At 45.6% G+C, this 17,861-nt stretch overlaps 1 protein-coding gene across 1 annotated transcript in view; it reads right to left on the bottom strand.

The window, feature by feature from the left end:
- The window catches only part of LOC130130478 (adhesion G protein-coupled receptor L3-like), a 257,830-nt gene that overhangs the window by 1,579 nt on the left and 238,390 nt on the right, over positions 1–17,861 (bottom strand). Inside the window, exons 19-23 of the mRNA XM_056300187.1 lie at positions 11,508–11,534; positions 9,218–9,386; positions 8,828–8,953; positions 6,435–6,531; positions 899–916 (exon numbers count right to left, since the gene is read on the bottom strand). Of these exons, the coding sequence (XP_056156162.1) occupies positions 899–916; positions 6,435–6,531; positions 8,828–8,953; positions 9,218–9,386; positions 11,508–11,534 (437 nt within the window). The remainder of the gene's footprint in view (positions 1–898; positions 917–6,434; positions 6,532–8,827; positions 8,954–9,217; positions 9,387–11,507; positions 11,535–17,861) is intronic.

Genomic DNA, 17,861 nt, shown 5'->3' with positions numbered 1-17,861 from the left:
CCATAACACAAGACAAACGCACAGGGCAAAGCCATGCATTTAACACTTAGTGATGCACAAAACAGGACACCAAATGCAGACTTGGACCCCAGCCATATTGTCCCATATGAGCATGATAACTGTGTATTACTGACCAAAAAAAATAAAAATCAATTTGAATTTATTTTTGCTGTCCTCATAACTACGACTTCTTTTAAAAAAGCCATGAGTACTACCAGCATCATAAAACAAATACACTAACATAAAACAAACTGGTAGCTGTGCATCAACAAATTGTGTAATGTTCTACCCGATTCAGTGAAAGTGCAAATTTCAAGTTGTATTAATTTGGACAACGTGCGAGGTGTCTACATCAATGCAAATTCTGGAAGTGAAGTCAAACTTTAGAAGAGACCACCAGGCTTGTTGGATGTATTAAATCCAGAATTTGGCTCCTTGATAATGTGACAATGTTGTTTCCAGAGAACTTCAGGGACTTGGTCAGCGGCACAAAAGCATGTGCAGGCAAACTGAGTCGGGCACAGCGTTTCAATATTCTTATGACAGGGAGAAATAACAGAGCAATTTGCATTGATGTGGCTTGTGAAAATGCTGAGGTGGCAAAGTTTGACAGGTTTTGATTGGCGGTAACGTTCAGACTATGATGTGAGTAGGCAAAAAACGTTTCTAAGCATGAAACAGCCTTACACTGAATTCCCTCCCTACATATAGCACCCGATGCTACGTTGTGCAGTGACACTGAAACTGGACTAAGGTCTTGGTTCTAAAGCTGGCGTTACTTCCAAAGGGAACGACTCCTTTTTTTTCTCGTTACCCCTTTGTCAGTATAGAGTGAAAAAAGGATGTAGAACTGAAGTCAATTACATTTGGTAAGCAATGTTTAGTTTGACTCCCATACTTGTCTCTCTGTAGGGCTCTTTTAGGGACAGCATGAGGGAAAGGAAAGAAAAAAAAAGAAACACGATAAGCATAAGAGTGACAGGTAGAAGAGAAATGTGCACATACGCTGATGATGCATCGAGAAAATGCTTCTCGAATGCAGTATGCTTCATGTCCCCATGCACATTTTGTGTACATCCAGCGAGATGGACCCAAGAATATTCATTGGCAAATGTGTGAAGAATTTGGAAACGATCCTTTGTTTTTGTTATATCGCTGTCTTTTTGAAAATCCTCCCAGCTGATACCAGAGGATCCAAATGAAGCACACTAAAACCAGCAAATTTTCCAATATTCTTAATATCTTTCCAGATATTTCCTTCAATATTTTACGGCAAGATTAATTGAATATATAGCCTTCTGTCATTTGCTGTGATGCGGTGCATTGGTTAAAGTATGCATCAGCTAAATAGCTACCCATTAATCCAAGTTGTCTACGATCTGTGTCACTAGAATAACATGATAAAAGCATTTCCCTTAGAGAAACGCTATTCTCTGCAAGATTAAATTTGGAGTCAAGTGAATTGTCTGATGGCAGATAAAATGTGAGTTCAGGGGATCAGATGTTGCCTGTATTGCTAAATGTGCATAGTTTGGTCAATAGCTTGCTTCAGGTTACTAGTATTTAGAAGAAAAAAAAGGAAATGAAGGAATTTATGGCCTAAATTAGTGGTTTTCAAGCCGTGGGTCGCGACCCTCAGATGGGCCGCAGAATATAAAAATTGGGTCCCCTGGAAAAAAGTTTGAAAACGACTGGCCTAAATGATGACTATATCCTACCTAAATATGTTTCATTGTGTTTGATTTTTTTTTTCCACATTGGAATTTGTGCAAGTTTGTCCTTTTTTGGATATATTGGTTGTGAGTCATAATGTTTGACAGTCAAACAGAAATGATAAACACTACAAGAGAACAATAATTGAAAATAGGGAGACAGAGGACAGAGCACACGAGCGTCATCAACAACATTAGAGCACAGTTTAAGCATATGATTGACAGTGTATCTGGCTTCAGGCTGCCATGTGAGCCAAACAGTGAGATTTGACTAAATATTTCCAAATTTTTCCACTGGACTCCATCGTTTGTGCTGAAATAGGCAGGCAAGAATATAGTCAGTGTGACTCATCATGTCGTGAGAGACTTTAGTGAACGACTCCTACATGGCATGGCCTGACCCGAAGCCCTGATACACCTCCAACTCAAAACCCCACAGCCACGTAGAAGCTGTAGGCTTTTTCGTGATACAGCTAAAGTTTTTTTTTTCCCCCTTAATGACAAACAGACAACACATCTAGAGCAGTGTTTCTCAATCAGAGCCATGTTAAAACCCTCAAGGTTGAACACTGGCATCCCGGTCCAGCACAGGCCCATTAATTTCCAACTCCCCAATGATATGGTTCCCACCCTTTTCACATCCTGGGCAGGAACAAAGATGTGTTACCTTCAAGGTTCCCCATGACTGGACATTAAGAAAAGTAAAAATAAAACACTGCCCTAGCCACAATTTTAAATAATGAAAAGAAGCTAGCACACCTTGTGTGTTGTACATGCCCAGAGGGTTGTTATAGATGGCCGATTCCCCAAGCAATGTATTATAGGGATTGTTAGTGCCATGAGGACGCAGGAGCGCATTAGGTATAAGATGGTTTGCCATAGCCCCTGGAGCAGCCAGAAATAGACACCGGGAGAGAGAGAGAAGGATAGAAAAAGGAAGACAATCAAAACGTAGAGACAGATAGATAGGTGGGTAGGCAGAGAAACAGTGGGATACAGAGAGAGAAAACATACACATCAGTCAGGCAGATGCAGCTGAGCAATGACAGCCATTAACAGTCAAATGATCACATGATCATTAGTGTGACGGGTTTTTTTACTACGAGAAGTGGCGAAGCTGACAGACATGACTAATGGGACCGATGGAATAACCGTGAGTTAACTGTATTGTCAATGACAATGCCGGCCATTAGTTTTTAAGCATATCACCGTGCTCCACATTCAGGCAGCCATACTGGTGTTAGCAGACAGCTGGCAACACTGCGAACAAGCACCGACATAGCCAGAAGACATACTGTATAACACCCCCACAATTACTGTACATGTACTGAAGAAAGACAGAATACAGACACTTGGGACAATGATGGTCACCATTGCTTAGGCAAAATCACCAAAACCTTGTGTCTGGCTCTTTTAAGTGCCATAAAACTATGCAAACTACACACGTATCACTCAACCGTTTTAGCCTATATTCATAACTTTGCTCTTCTTCTGGCAAGCATTGTAAGTCTCGCCAACTCTCAGTTGCTATTATTTTCTCAAGGGTGCGCCAGAAATGTCTCGGAGGGTAATGGTTCCTATTTTTTTGTTCATATCACATCTTTTTGTGTTGCTGAATAAAGTACTTTAAAGTGTCCTCCCTGAGCCGCGACGGTCATTGCATTTCTTTTCCGCTGGGCTGGAGGTGTCTCGTTTTTTCTATTAGCTGTATGCAGTGGTTGTCTTTAGACAGTTGCTGCCAGGATCCGGCCCGAATGACTCATCCCCCTCCCCCACCGCCACCAACCGCACTCCCATCCTTTACAGTCATCCTTCACGGGTCCATGCTGTGTGATTAACTGTAGATTTGAAGGCTGCAAGCTTTGATATTAAAGGAGGCACACTCACTGATATTTAGTTTCTTTACTAGCTGTGAAAAATAATTTATTTTCAGCAGCGTACTTGCTGGGAATATCAAGTACGCTGCCAGTCCACAGCATACTTTATATTAATATTACTTCCAACTACTTCCTGTTTGCAAAGCTTCTTCTCCATCAACGTGACATGTGATTATTTATTTAATGTTAATACATCGAATTCAAGGCGTATCAACGTTGCACACGTGTGTTCTTCCACTTCAGTATGTACTCTGCATGAGTGGGTAAACAGCTTTTTATCCGGGGTGGAAGTATAGAGCAATTAGTTTCTCCTCAGCAGTATGAACCGTTCCTCTACAGTGCTCTGAATCTGTCATGCAACAAATCGAAGGGGGGGAGGGGGGTGGTCTCCCCAAACTGCTCCATGAGTCTCCCCCCTTTGTCAAAACAGGAGCAGGGTCTGTCTCTTCCTTAACAAGGACAGCTGCTAAGACGAGGAAGCGCTGAGGTCTTAGACTTGAAGACGGATTCGGCGCCCTTTCCGGTGGGGTTCCGAACTTGATACTCCCCCTTTCACCGCTAATCTCCGTGTTTTGTTTTAGTCTTGGGGTGAATCAGCATACGTTTATTCGAATATTGTTTTGATATCGGGAGGCTGTTTTGATGTAATCGGCTAAGCATGTTCCGCGTCGCTGTTGTTTTCACTTGCCCTAATTACAGAGGATTCCAAAAATACCAGCCTCCCTTTTGAAATGATAAACAGCTCCTTTCCCCCCATGCCAAATACCCTCTTATTGTGCCTGTGATAAATTGGACAATTTCCAAACCGTACTGGTTGTGTTGCAGTAATCGTGAATGCCGGGGTAAATTGAACATGCAACGCTATCAAGATGATTGCACGGCTCCCTCTCGAGAGGAGCCTGGCATAGAGTGTCAGCTGCACACTCCCCCTTGTAGGAGAAGGAGTGGGGGCGGGGGGGATGCAGGGTGCCAAAATGAAAAGGACAAATTTAGAGGCAAATATATATATACTCCTCTGCCTGTAATTCCGTAATAACAACACAGGAGCAGTCACGGATAAGTGCGGATCTATTTGCATCCGTTCGTTGCGATGCTTGTGAGATGATAGAGTCAGCTTCCCGGCAGACTGCGGTGCTCACTGGAACGCTTTTGCCCTCATGTTTCACCACCTGGTAACGGGGCCGAGTGTGTGAAATTGTATTAATGATTTCCACCCCTCCCCCACCTCAACCCCTAATCTAGCCAAAGATCTATGCCTCTCCTTAACGCCCGACCCACCTTTACACCCCCCCCCTCCAACCCCTCTGCACAGCCCCCACCCAGCCTCCTTGCCCTGGATAAAAGCTGTGTCGGATGATGGCGCTAAGCTGAGTGCCTAATTATTGAGATCTTGACACTTCCTCCCACTGACGAACATCAATCCGTCATCGTAACGATGCATTAGTGTCTGTGCAAGCAAGAGCTCAGAGCAAATTTTAAAGAGAGAGCGGTGTGCAGCTCGGGCGCTCGATCAAGAGATGCCAGGGCCAGGGAGAGCATCAGGGAGGAATGGCAGCTAAAGACTACTATTTTCCACTAATGTAGATGTGATCCAGAAACCGAGCATTTATTTTCTATGCAACTCATAAGAACTCAGAGATCAAGTATGCTGTCTTCATCCATGTCCGCAAAATGTTCCTTTAGGCGTCCCCGGAAATGCAGCTTAATGATGTAGTCGGGTTACATTCTTTGACGTCTAACTAATGTCTGCTTTCTCAAAACAGCATTCTGACGGTCATTTTCAACTTTAATAGCAGGATATTTAAATGTGTCTGGTGGTTCAAAATATTGATTTTATGAGCTATTTTCCATTACAGCATACTGCAAAGAAAGGGCTCTTATCCTTCAAAGCTCCTGTTGTTTTTCTTTTTTTTTCTTCCCAATTGTATCCGGCCAATTACCCCACTCTCCCGAGCCGGCTGCTGCTCCACCCTCCCCCTGCCGATCCGGGCTGCGGACTACCACGTCTCCTCCGATACATGTGGAGTCGCCAGCCGCTTCTTTTCACCTGGCAGTGAGGAGTTTCACCAGGGGGGACGTAGTGTGTGGGAGGATCACGCTACCCCCCCCAGTTCCCCCTCCCAAAGACAGCTAATTGCAGACACAGCCAATTGTGTCTGTAGGGACGCCCGACCGAGCTGGAGGTAACGCGGGGATTTGAACCGGCGATCCCCGTGTTGGTAGGCAACGGGATAGACCGCTACGCTACCCGGACACCCCAGCTCCTGTTGTTTTTCAAAGTTCGGTTACTCCCTCATTTAAGTAAAGATGCTGACCAGTAAATTCATCTTTTTTCCCCCAGTTTAATCCCAGTTGTCAGCAACACGAGTAGTGTGCATTTCATTATCCACTAAGACATTTCTCATTGGTTGATGTTAAATAAGGGCTGTTCCCTTTCCAGCAAATTAAAAGTTTGATTTTGTTTGGAGTAGCTGGAACTAATCTGGGAAGATTCGTTATGATTTGAAAATGTCCAAAGGAAGATGCTAAATTGAAATGAGCAACTAATCATAACTTAAAGACAGCAGGTTCCATTACATTTTAGCGGGCGACAGACTTTTGATCAGAAGTCTTACCTGGCGTGCTTCCTGCCTTTCAAATATCAGATATTATCAAGCTCCCGTCACAGATGGTAAGATGGATTATAACTTCAACACCTAACAAAGTTTCTGTGAGTACATTTCTGCAGCTACACACTAACTGGTCTCGCCTACGTTTTTCTGACAAAAATCATCCAGTGACATTGAAGCGAGAGACTGGTGTGTAGTGGGAGCGTGTAAATGTAAATGTCCTATCGACTGAGTACCTCTATTGAGCGACGCAGAGCTGTTGATGTCGCCGGTCATGAAAGACGATTCGGACTGTTTTCTGACCGTGTCGTTCCACATCCTGCGAATGCGGCTCTGTGGAGACAAAAACAACATGCCATGTGAGAACATGTCTTTTCCTGAATCTTAACGGCACGGCAAAGATGTGAGAAAGGCTGCAGTCTGCACTTAAAAGGCACAATAATGACCATGTCTTTTTAATTTTTTTCCCAAGCTTAAAATAGCTTTGTAATTTTTTTCCTCCCTCCTCAACTCCAGAGTGGAATTTGCATTTTACATCAAAAGGTTAAATGTGGCAAAGAGGGGGAATGTCAGCGTTCCCATTCAGTATTTGAACCATGGAAAAGTTGTCGGAATTCTTCTCTCCCCAAGTAAAGATTAATAATTTCTGGATTGATGAAAGCAAAAAGACCAGTGATGAAATGCTGCAACAAGTCACAAACAGTACGGCAGAGCCACTGATGTGGAATTATACTACAAACCATAGCCAGCAGCTGAATGTCTAATTGTGTCCCATGAATAAATTTTGATGTCGTATTTTGTGTTTTTGTACAAACACGTTATTTCTGGCAGAAGAATCTGAGACTTTTTCCAGTACTCGAATAAAGGTGAAAATAATGGAATGATTAAAGTGAACAACAATAGACAGAATAGCTACGATAGTCGGATAAGGCTCTGAAACACCGTGCTGCTTTTGAGACTGTTATTGTCTATCACATCACTGAAGCGTTAGCTTTATGAGTTGACTGCCACTTCTACCAGCGTTAGAAAAACTTAATGTCACTGCAACCCCACAAATCTTCCTTTTTAAACAAAATGTCCCCCTTTTTCTCCCCAATTGTATCTGGCCAGTTACCTCACTCTTCCAAGCCATCCCAGTCGCTGCTCCACCCCCCTGCCGGCTGCAGACTACCACGTGCCTCCTCCGATACATGTGGAGTTGCCAGCCGCTACTTTTCACCTTACAGGGAGGAGTTTCACCAGGGGGATGTAGCGTAGCTATTCCCCCAAGTTCCCCCTCCCCCCCGAACAGGCGCCCCTGAACAACCAGAGGAGGCGCAAGTGCAGCGACCAGGAGACATACCCATACCTGGCTGCCCACCCACAGACACGGCCAATTTTGTTTGTAGGGATGCCCGACTAAGCAGGGGGTGACACGGGGATTCGAACCGGCAAGCCCCGTGTTGGTAGGCAACGGAATAGACCGCTACGCTACCCGGACGCCCACCACATGAGTCATGAGCCGAGTTACAAAGGCTGTGGCTGTGGCTGCTTTTTTGTGGAAACTTTCCAACAGAAACGATGTGTGAAATCTCAAAAAGGCCTTTGCTCCGTCTGGGTGTTACGTTCGATAATACGTACGTTATTTTAAACACGTTTCTGTGTCTGTGTTTGGGAAAGCAAACATCTTGTTAATTCCCGGCTCATCATATGAAAATGGCAGCAAGTATTGTCATGGCTTATGTTATCAAAACACACGTCGGGCCGTTCCCATCCCCGTTATGTTGAACGGCTGCATATGGGGACTCACAGCCGTTCACAGCCAGCGGTGTACAATGCACTCTGCTAATAACATGTTCATTTAGAAACGCCAGAGTAGCCTATAAATTACCCCGTCTTTATGAACGCTTCCATTTCTGTCCCTCTCATGGATGGGAGCCGGGGTCACAGCCATCGTGTTAAAGCCCTAGATATCATTAAGAGCTGTAATCCGAACGCTGAATGGTGCTCTCCTCCTCGCATGTCACTGCACGCTCGATTCTGGGCACTATTTATACACAAGCGCTGGAAGAAAAAAACCCCAAACTATGGAAAACGGACAGTCACAGCGTCTCAAGGCGGCTCATTTTAATACCTAATGCCCCAAATCCATTCCCAGCTCATGTTACAAGAAGGTTTAGAGCCCAGTTTAAGAATTTACCCGGTTCTTGTTATTGACCTGCATTTGTGAGGATGGCGTATCCCCTCACCAGCGTCAAGACCTGAGCCTGTTCACAGCAAACCGTCGCAGAGCTGCACCATTGAAAATGAACAGAAAGCTGATTTTCTGTATTCGAGAACGGTCATCACAGTTTTTTTTTTCTACATTTAGATTCTTTGTTCATGTACATCTGTGTTAAATCCCAGATCAGCAGAAAGGGCGGCTTCTGTCGTGTTCAGGCTGCTGGTGAGAACCGGACACGTTCAATAAAACATGCGGCGCTGTCCTAAGGCGTGAGAGTCATATATTTTAAAGGCAAAGATTCAGCGGCGTTCCCTTTACTGAAATAGCAGCAGCTTTGTCCCTCGTGGGCAAAAAGATAAAATGAGACAAGGGGAAGATAAGGGAGGGAAATTGAGTTATATAAATAAATAAACAGCAGATTGCTACCTGTGACGCGGTGGAGTAGCGCCCGGGCGTGCGCGAGGCGGTATTTTTACCAGAGCCAATAGAGCTCTCCACGCTTTTGCTGCTGCAGCAGTGAGTACGCAGGCACTTCCCATACTCCTTACGCACCTGTATGTAAACACACATGCAATGAAGGTGCGCGCGCACACACACACACACACACACACACACACACACACACACACACACACACACACACATACTGATTCACTGTAAAAATGCAACGATGAATTACATCCCTGAAAAGACCATCATACTGTGTAAAGAAAACTGACAGTCCAAATCTTGCAAATATTTCTAAAGGGAAACTGAGGCTACGGTTTTGAGATTACTCTGTGGCTGGCACATTCGCCCGAAGGGTTGAGTCCGTACCTTCTTCTGTAAGACACAGTGAAAGATGAAGATGAACATCCCCTGCAGGGAGTTGAAGATGGTGAAGAGGTAGGCCATGACAACTGTGCTCTCGTTGACATACATCAGGCCGAAAGCCCACGTCAGGCCCAGCAGGCAGAGCAACGCGACGGCCCCGATCACCCATGACCTGGAAAAAGAAGAGAGAAAACACAGTGGAGTAGCCATCTTAGAAACCTGATTCTGCATTCTGTTTATCTTCTTTACATGACATAGCATAAGTCAGCTGAAAGATGTGTGGGTTTATGTCCTCCCCGGGGTTAAACTAATACAGGGGGGGGGGGGGGTTGCATTTTTTTTTTTTTTTTTACACATAGCTCGGCCAAGCCTTGACATAATATCGCAGCGTTACTGCCTTGAAACTTTACGGCCCACCTCATCCGCTCACATTTAAATTGCATCACTAAAAATGAGTTGTGAGGGTAAACGGAGGTGTGGGTGATTTAAACGCTCTGGCGTTCACTGCAGATTTCACCCGTATTAAAGTCAGAGTACCTGGACACCGCTGTGGGGGTACGCACTGTACCCGCCCGAGTGTTTAGCAAAGAAAAACAACAACCACAACAACAGGGAGATGAATTCAACACCAACTCCTATAGGAAATATAGTGGACGGTCAATGGCTGCGGACTGAAGGGACCAGAAGAACGAGTCCGGGTGAAGGAGACGGGAGAGGAAATACTGGGAAACTGACAAAGGGTTGCTTGATGAGAACTAAGGATGAAATGTACATTTAGTCTTTATTTCCTGCCGTCCTTCCAGACAGCGACAGTGAGGCCATTACCTTTTTAAAAAGCAATAGAGTCACTGAAGAAACCATAGGCACAAGATAAAATAACTTTAAAACAGAAGCGGACATTGAGTACAGTGTATGAATTAGACTAAGCATTTTACGAGCGGCTAGCTCCCGTACGGATAAATATGAGCTAATGCATTTACCGTTATGGTTTTGTTTTGGTTTTTTTTTGGAATTTTCTTTTTCTCCCCAATTGTATCCGGCCAATTACCCCATTCCTCCGAGCCGTCCCAGTCGCTGCTCCACCCCCTCTGTCGATCCGGGGAGGGCTGCAGACTACCACATGCCTCCTCCGACACAAGTGGAGTCGCCAGCCGCTTCTTTTCACCTGACAGTGAGGAGTTTCGCTACCCGGCTGACCAGAGGAGGAGCTAGTGCAGCGACCACGACACATACCCACATCCGGGTTCCCACCTGCAAGACATGGCCAACTGTGTCTGTAGGGACGCCCGACCAAGCCGGAGGTAACACGGGGATTCTAACCGGTGATCCCTGTGTTGGTAGGCAACGGAATAGACCGCTATGCTACCCGGTCGCCCCAGCTCTTGTTGTTCGGTTCCTCCCTCATTGAAGTAAAAATGTTGGTGAGTAAATTCAGCTTTTTTCCCCAGTTTAATCTCAACTGGAGATCCGTGGAGGGCTGCAGGCTACCACGTGCCTCCTCTGATACATGTGGAGTCGCCAGCCGCTTCTTTTCACCTGAGAGCGAGGAGTTTCGCCAGGGGGGACGTAGCGCATGGGAGGATTGTGCTATTCCCTCCAGTTCCCCCTACCCCCCCAAACAGGCGCCCCGATCGACCAGAGGAGGCGCTAGTGCAGCGACCAGGACACATACCCACATCCAGTTTCCCACCCACAGACACGGCCAATTGTGTCTGTAGGGACGCCCGACCAAGCTGGAGGTAACACGAGGATTCGAACTGGCGATCCCCGTGCTGGTAGGCAACGGGATAGACCGCCACGCCACGTGGACGCCCCCCCCCCCCAGTTAAGTTTTTTTTAAAAGATCTAGGTAGGGCCATGTCACCGGTAGGCTCTTCATATCTGTACATGTTGAAATCCTCTACATATGTAGAAATAAACTGAGAGACGAGTCCTCGAGAGCCTTCGAAGAGCGTTTTGTGTCCACCTGCAGTGGATACTGATGAGTGTCCCTACTGTAGAAAAACTGCACTGCATCTTAAACACTATGAAGGTCGCCGCTCTGTAGTGTCCACTGGAAAAGATGCCGGTGTCATTTAGACCCGGCGCGTCACATTTGTCTGCTACGGTCAGCGTATCTAAGTGCCGCATGCACGCCGCGAACGCATCCTTCAGCATGAGCGATCGGTCCACAATGCATCATGTTAATGATTCAGACAGGCAGCTAGATGGATCTGGGTGCTGATTTGTGCTTATGAAGGAGTGAATGAAAGATGGCACCACAGACAACAGCCCCTTCCCACTCTTGTCTTACTTGATCTCAGGTTCGTAATCCTGATAGCTGAGAAACATGGAAAGAGCAAAAAAACAAAAAACAAAAAACAAAAAAAACAAACCAACAAACAGGCAAAATTAAATCAAATTTCACACAAAATGGAACAGAAAGTCACCTATTCACCTACATACATAATCATCTATATCACACACACACACACACACACACACACACACACACACACACACACACACACACACACACACACACATATATACATACATAGAAACTAACAAAGCAATGTAGTGTAAATAAAGAGAAAAATAATCTTATCTGAGCAGCATTCGCTGAATTCATGACATCGCTCACATTCAAACATCACGACCATATATACACACATTTTGGGAAGGGATGTGCACTATCAGAAAAATGGGGCGTAATTATTTAGGCTCGCAGAAGTATCAAGCTCCCCTCATAAGTGCTGGCAGACCGAAGCATTTCAGCAGTTATAAATGGGCCAGGTGTGCGGCAAAATAAATGATTTATGAAATCACTGGGGCAACCATTAAACATAATTTTCCCAGGGCTGTCTTAACGACCTGGTGGGAGAGGTACTTCATCAAGCCAATTGCCCCCTGAATGGAAAGGGAAACACAAGCACTGGGCAAAAAAAAGGAAGAAAACATTGACCTCTAACTTGCAGTTTTTTTTTTTTGCTCGGGAGATGGTAAATGATCAAGTCACCAGAGGTCACAGCAAACGCATATGGGAGGATGGGGAATGAAGGGAGCACTAGTTGTGCCATGTATAGCTTATCTGCCCCTGGAGCTATCCGGTAAAATATATGAGGATGGGTCTGAGAGCTGATAAGTTTGATTCGAGCCTGTTGAATCTCCACTTGGAGTTCGTCTAATGGTGCAACCCGTCTCTTACAAATAAAGCGCTTGTAAGAAAGAGTCTTAGCCTGTCTCGATTGTCGAAAGCCTGGATGCAATTGATATGCATCAACAACAGGTCCTCGTTGCAACCCGTGGCACCATCGGCTTCAACATGGCTGATATCCATCCATCCATTATGCAAGCCCTTATCCCAGTTAGGGTCGCAGGGATCCAGCAGCCTATCCCAGCAGTCATTGGGCAGCAGGCGGGGAGACACCCTGGACAGGCCGCCAGGCCATCACAGGGCCAACACATTCACACCTACGGACAATTTAGTATGTCCGATTCATCTGACCTACATGTCTTTGGACTGTGGGAGGAAACTGGAGCACCTGGAGGAAACCCACACAGACACGGGGAGAACATGCAAATGCCACACAGAGGACGACCCGGGAATGACCCCCAAGGTTGGACTACCCCAGGGCTCGAACCCAGGACCTTCTTGCTGTGAGGCGACCGTGCCACTGTGAACATGGCCGATATGTACACGCAAAATTTGGCAAACCAGGTCATCATATTCAAGTTCTCGTAATGCTTGGGCAATCTCGGTGTGTGGATTAAACCCTGGAGCGTATCCCACCGAGCAACTTGAATGATACTGCTTGAAATGTAGGTTCCCAATGGCTCTCTGATAGAAGAAAGAGCTCTCGTGCGCTTCTGCAGTGTGTGGTGTGTGTGTGTGTGTGGGGGGGGGGTTAAAGGGCTTTATTGTGCTAATCATCAAGGAGAAATGTAAAAAACGAATAATTCTGAGGAGGAATGTAATTCAGACCGCGGTATCAAATTACCACCGATTTTCTTTTGAACGACTCAATCTGCAGCGGCGCCGTGGCGCCGGAGTACGAGATTGCAGTTGGTCAATTCAGCCCTCTTTTAATCTGCATAAAGGCAACCGAACGGGCCGTTTCTGGGAGGAAAACAACGACACGACGTGATCTTCTCCACGGGGTGTTAATTGTTTAACCAAAAAGGTATCCCTGAAAGGAAATGCTAATCGCCTCAAACTGTTAACCGAACACAGCGGCATCGAATTTTCATTTATTCTTCTCATTTTTCCTTTTTATTTCCGGCACCGCAACATTATCCCGAACACATCCTCGTCCAAGGGTCAAGTCGGCTAATGCAAAACCGACCCCCCCCCCCTCTCCGAAGATGCCGTTCGGTTGGTTGTCGTCAAAAGCAGAGGTTTCAGTGTTTACTTGAGGTTGCACCAGCACGTATTTTTTTCCCTCTATTTTCCTCTAATGCACGTCTCGAATGGAAATGGGGGGGGGGGATACGAGGGAGGGGCAAAAACACACATCAAAACACAGCATCAGATCTATGCTACACCTTTTGTCGAGAGACGTTGCATCTTACCAGTGCCATTCCACAATAATACAGCCGTCATAATAGCGGTAGCTAAAATAAAAAGCGGGGGGGGGGGCACACAACAGAAGATGAGAACCAGAGCGATGCTCCAGATAAACATAGCATGAGATAACAAGGCGTGGTGCTAGCTGTAATCACACAGAAGAAGAAGAGCTGGGAGAAGAAGAGATGCACAGTGAAAGAGAGATGTAACATTTCTGTTAAAACGAAGCAGCGTGATGAAATCTGAACAGAGAAAGTGACACCAGGCGATAAAACAGCAGAACAGATGAAAAGATCATGGGAGAACAAGGCACACCTCACTAAATTAACCGCGTCGCTCTTCAATTACCAGGGTCTCACACGTGTCTGAACCCACACCGCTGTCAAAGGCTAAAGCCAGTTCTGCAGGACGAGTAAAGGCTTTCCACCCCCCAATTTTTTTCTCCCCATTTGTACCTGGCCAATCACCCCGCTCTTCTGAGCTGTCCCGGTCGCTGCTCCACCCCCCTCTGCTGATCTGGGTTGGGCTGCAGACTACCACATGCCTCCTCCGATACACATGGAGTAGCCAGCTGCTTCTTTTCACCTGACGGTGAGGAGTTTCGCCAGAGGGACGTAGCGCATGGGAGGATCATGCTATCCTCCCCGGCTCCCGGCCCACCCCAACCGACCAGAGGAGGTGCTAGTGCAGCGACCAGGACACATACCCACATCCGGCTTCCCACCCGCAGACACGGCCGATTGTGTCTACAGGGATGCCCGACCAAGCCGGACGTAACACAGGGATTTGAACCGGCGATTCCTGTATTGGTAGGCAACAGAGTAGACCACTATGCGACCCGGACGCTCCAGGCTTTCCTGTTCTGATTTGCAACAGGAGCGACTGCTTTTTTCTTTGTGAACCCAAACCTAATGGTGTGTTTCAGAGTTTCAGCCATGGCCTTTGGACCTAAACCCATCAGTATTGACTCATGGCTTCACAGCGCCGACCACTTCACCAAGCGACAAACACCAGTCAAAAGGAAGTGGATGAGTTTGATTTCCCCTAAAAAGCTGACAAACTGCAGTATTACACGCGTGTGTCTGCAGGAATAACGGTCAGAACGGTAGTTAAGGTGAGAACTTGGCTAAAAAATATCTGGTCGGCTTCCCCGGTACATGCCAGCGCTTGGTGTGTGTTGAGTGTACACATGTGTGCATGTATGTGTGTGCTGGGTAATGAGTCTCAACTAATAGCGTGGAAGACAAATGAGGGCCGAGAAGAAAACCACACAACGTCATTCCCATTTTTCAGCGCTGATCTAAAACATTTCGGACTCTTGTTTTGTGGTCTGAAAGACCCCCGGTCCCGGGGTCGGTCTTTGATACACTGCAGGGAGCCGGTGTGATAAATTACACAACACGCCAAACTCCGGTAGCTGGTATCTCGCCACGAGACGAACAAGACCAGTGCTCCTACGAAGGGCTCATGATGAATCTCTCTCACACACACGCACGCACGCACGCACGTCCGGATATTGGAGACCAAGTATTCTTCTGCCCACAACTTCTTCAATAACCACAAAGAATATCCACCAGCCCCCTGGTGGCATCATGAAAAAGCTGTCCTAGAGTGGAGATAAACACACACACACACACACACACACACAAATGAGACTGCGATCTCTCCTCAGTCCCAAAGCTACGCCTGACCTGATCCTGGGTGAAACAGGGTTTGATGCCACACGATGGTCAGCCATCAATCACCAGCGGGTCAGGATCATGACACATTTCTTTAAAAACAAAGGCAGCAGATCAGAAAGACAGCCTTACTATTCCGTAAGCATGTTTTATGATCGCTATGAACTGAGACCAAACTCCAGTACTAATGGTGATGTATTTTATTTAATCATGTATTTTTTCAGGAAGGTTCTCTTGTAAAGAAACACGCCCTCTGAAAGCAGGAACAGTAATGGAACAAGTCCCGGTCTGACTGAGTCACATTTCCCTGCTGAACCTGTCTGCTGTCAGATCACTCTAGTTTAGTCACATGACGGAGTCTCTCATCTGAAAGACTAATCTAAGGGTCGTGTTCTGGAGGACAGCCATACACACACACACACACACACACACACACACACACACACACACACACACACACACACACACACACACACACACACACACACACACACACACACACACACACACACACACACACACACACACACACACACACACACAGCTAATGTGTCAGATTCAGGAAGAAATGTCACTAGTAGTTCACAGAGCACACATCCTCTTGGTAAGGTGGTGTCGTTTCAGTGAACACCAGCTAGGGCAGAAATGGTAGGGGATTTTGTGTACAGCGCCGTGTGTGTGTGTGTGTGTGTGTGTGTGTGTGTGTGTGTGTGTGTGTGTAAAACACAAACGTGAGATTGAGTTTATTGTGTGTGAGTGAGAGTATACATTTACATATATGTATATGTCAGAGAGAGTATATACATTTACATGTATAAACTATATATATCAACACGTGTGTGTGTATGTGTGTGTGTGTGTGTGTGTGTATCTATCTATCTATCTATCTATCTATCTATCTATCTATCTATCTATCTATCTATCTATCTATCTATCTATCTATCTATCTATCTATCTATCTATCTATCTATCTATATGTGTGTGTGTGTGTGTGTGTGTGTGTGTGTGTGTGTGTGTGTGTATATAGTATATATATATATAGCATTTTTTTTTTCCAAAACCATCAGTTGTAAGTGCTCAACTAATGAGGGGCGGAATATCAACACAGATACAGGAAAAAAAGTTTTAATACATTTGCAGTACAGGCCTGTTTCGTGCGTCGCACACTAGCAGGCCTTTACTGCAATGTATTAAACCTTTTTTTTCCTGTATGTGTTGATATAGTATATACATATATATATGTGTGTGTGTGTGTGTGTTGTATATGTGTACATCCATTATCCAAGCCGCTTATCCTAATTAGGGTTGCGGGGATGCTGGAGCCTATCCCAGCAGTCATTGGGCGGCAGGCGGGGCAACACCCTGGACAGGCTGCCAGGCAATCACAGTCCCCCCCATACACACACACACACCTAGGGACAATTTAGTATGGCTGATTCACCTGACCTACATGACTTTGGACCGCGGGAGGGAGAAAAAAAAAATATATAGTGAGTCGAGTAAATTCTTTATGAGACAGTACAAGCCTGTTTCATGCCATGAGCAATCATCATCACTGAATTATTTTGCTCCTTATTTGTTGAGCACTTTCCCTACCGTTGAGTGTTTCTTTTAACAAATTTATCTATTTATATATATATATATATCTATATATATATAGATATATATATATATGTGTGTGTGTGTATGTGTGTGTGTGTGTGACAGAGTGTATACGTACATGTACATATATGTGTGTGAGAGTATGTATCTATTGTGTGTGTGTGTGTGTATGTGTGTCTACAGAGCATGAAGCCGGGTATCTCTCCATGTATCTGTTGATGCAGGTGTCTCCCCAACGCTAAATGTGTGTTATTTCCTTGCTGAGAGAATGGAGGGCAGACAAGGGGCGCTCTGCGGAGCCAGGTGACGCGAGGCTCTGAAGCAGCAGCCAGCACGCTGACCATAAACCAGACTAATGTGTCCAGAGTGCCTTAAAAATGCCGAGGTAGACAGCAAAACATAGCACGGACCCTTATCCATCACAGCAAATAGGCAGCAGAACAACTTCACTCCATCTGGAGAATCAGTCTGCTCTGACATTAGGTATCTGGAGCCAAAGATGCTGTGTCACTGTGCAGTGGAGGGGGAAAAACACAACAAAACAAAAGCAACACAACTTTTATTTCAAACTATAACACGGCTACTCATCAAATACTCATGATAAGAGTATTTGACAATGAGTTACACGTCAGCTGTGCCCAACTAAAAATCAACGGTGAGATGAAAACGACGTATTTTGACTCACTGAAGTACACTTTGGAGGTACATATACATAATTTGAGTTCTCCCATCTTAAGTAATTCATCATGTATCTCTGCCACAAAGCAACATTTCTTTTTAATCAACCCTGAAAGACCACAGCTACTGGTTGTCCTAAAAT

The sequence above is a fragment of the Lampris incognitus genome, chromosome 20, assembly GCF_029633865.1.
Source record: "Lampris incognitus isolate fLamInc1 chromosome 20, fLamInc1.hap2, whole genome shotgun sequence".
Classification (NCBI taxonomy): domain Eukaryota; kingdom Metazoa; phylum Chordata; class Actinopteri; order Lampriformes; family Lampridae; genus Lampris; species Lampris incognitus.
The sequence above is the reverse complement of the archived record's forward strand: the minus strand, read 5'-3'. Positions and strand labels throughout refer to the sequence as shown.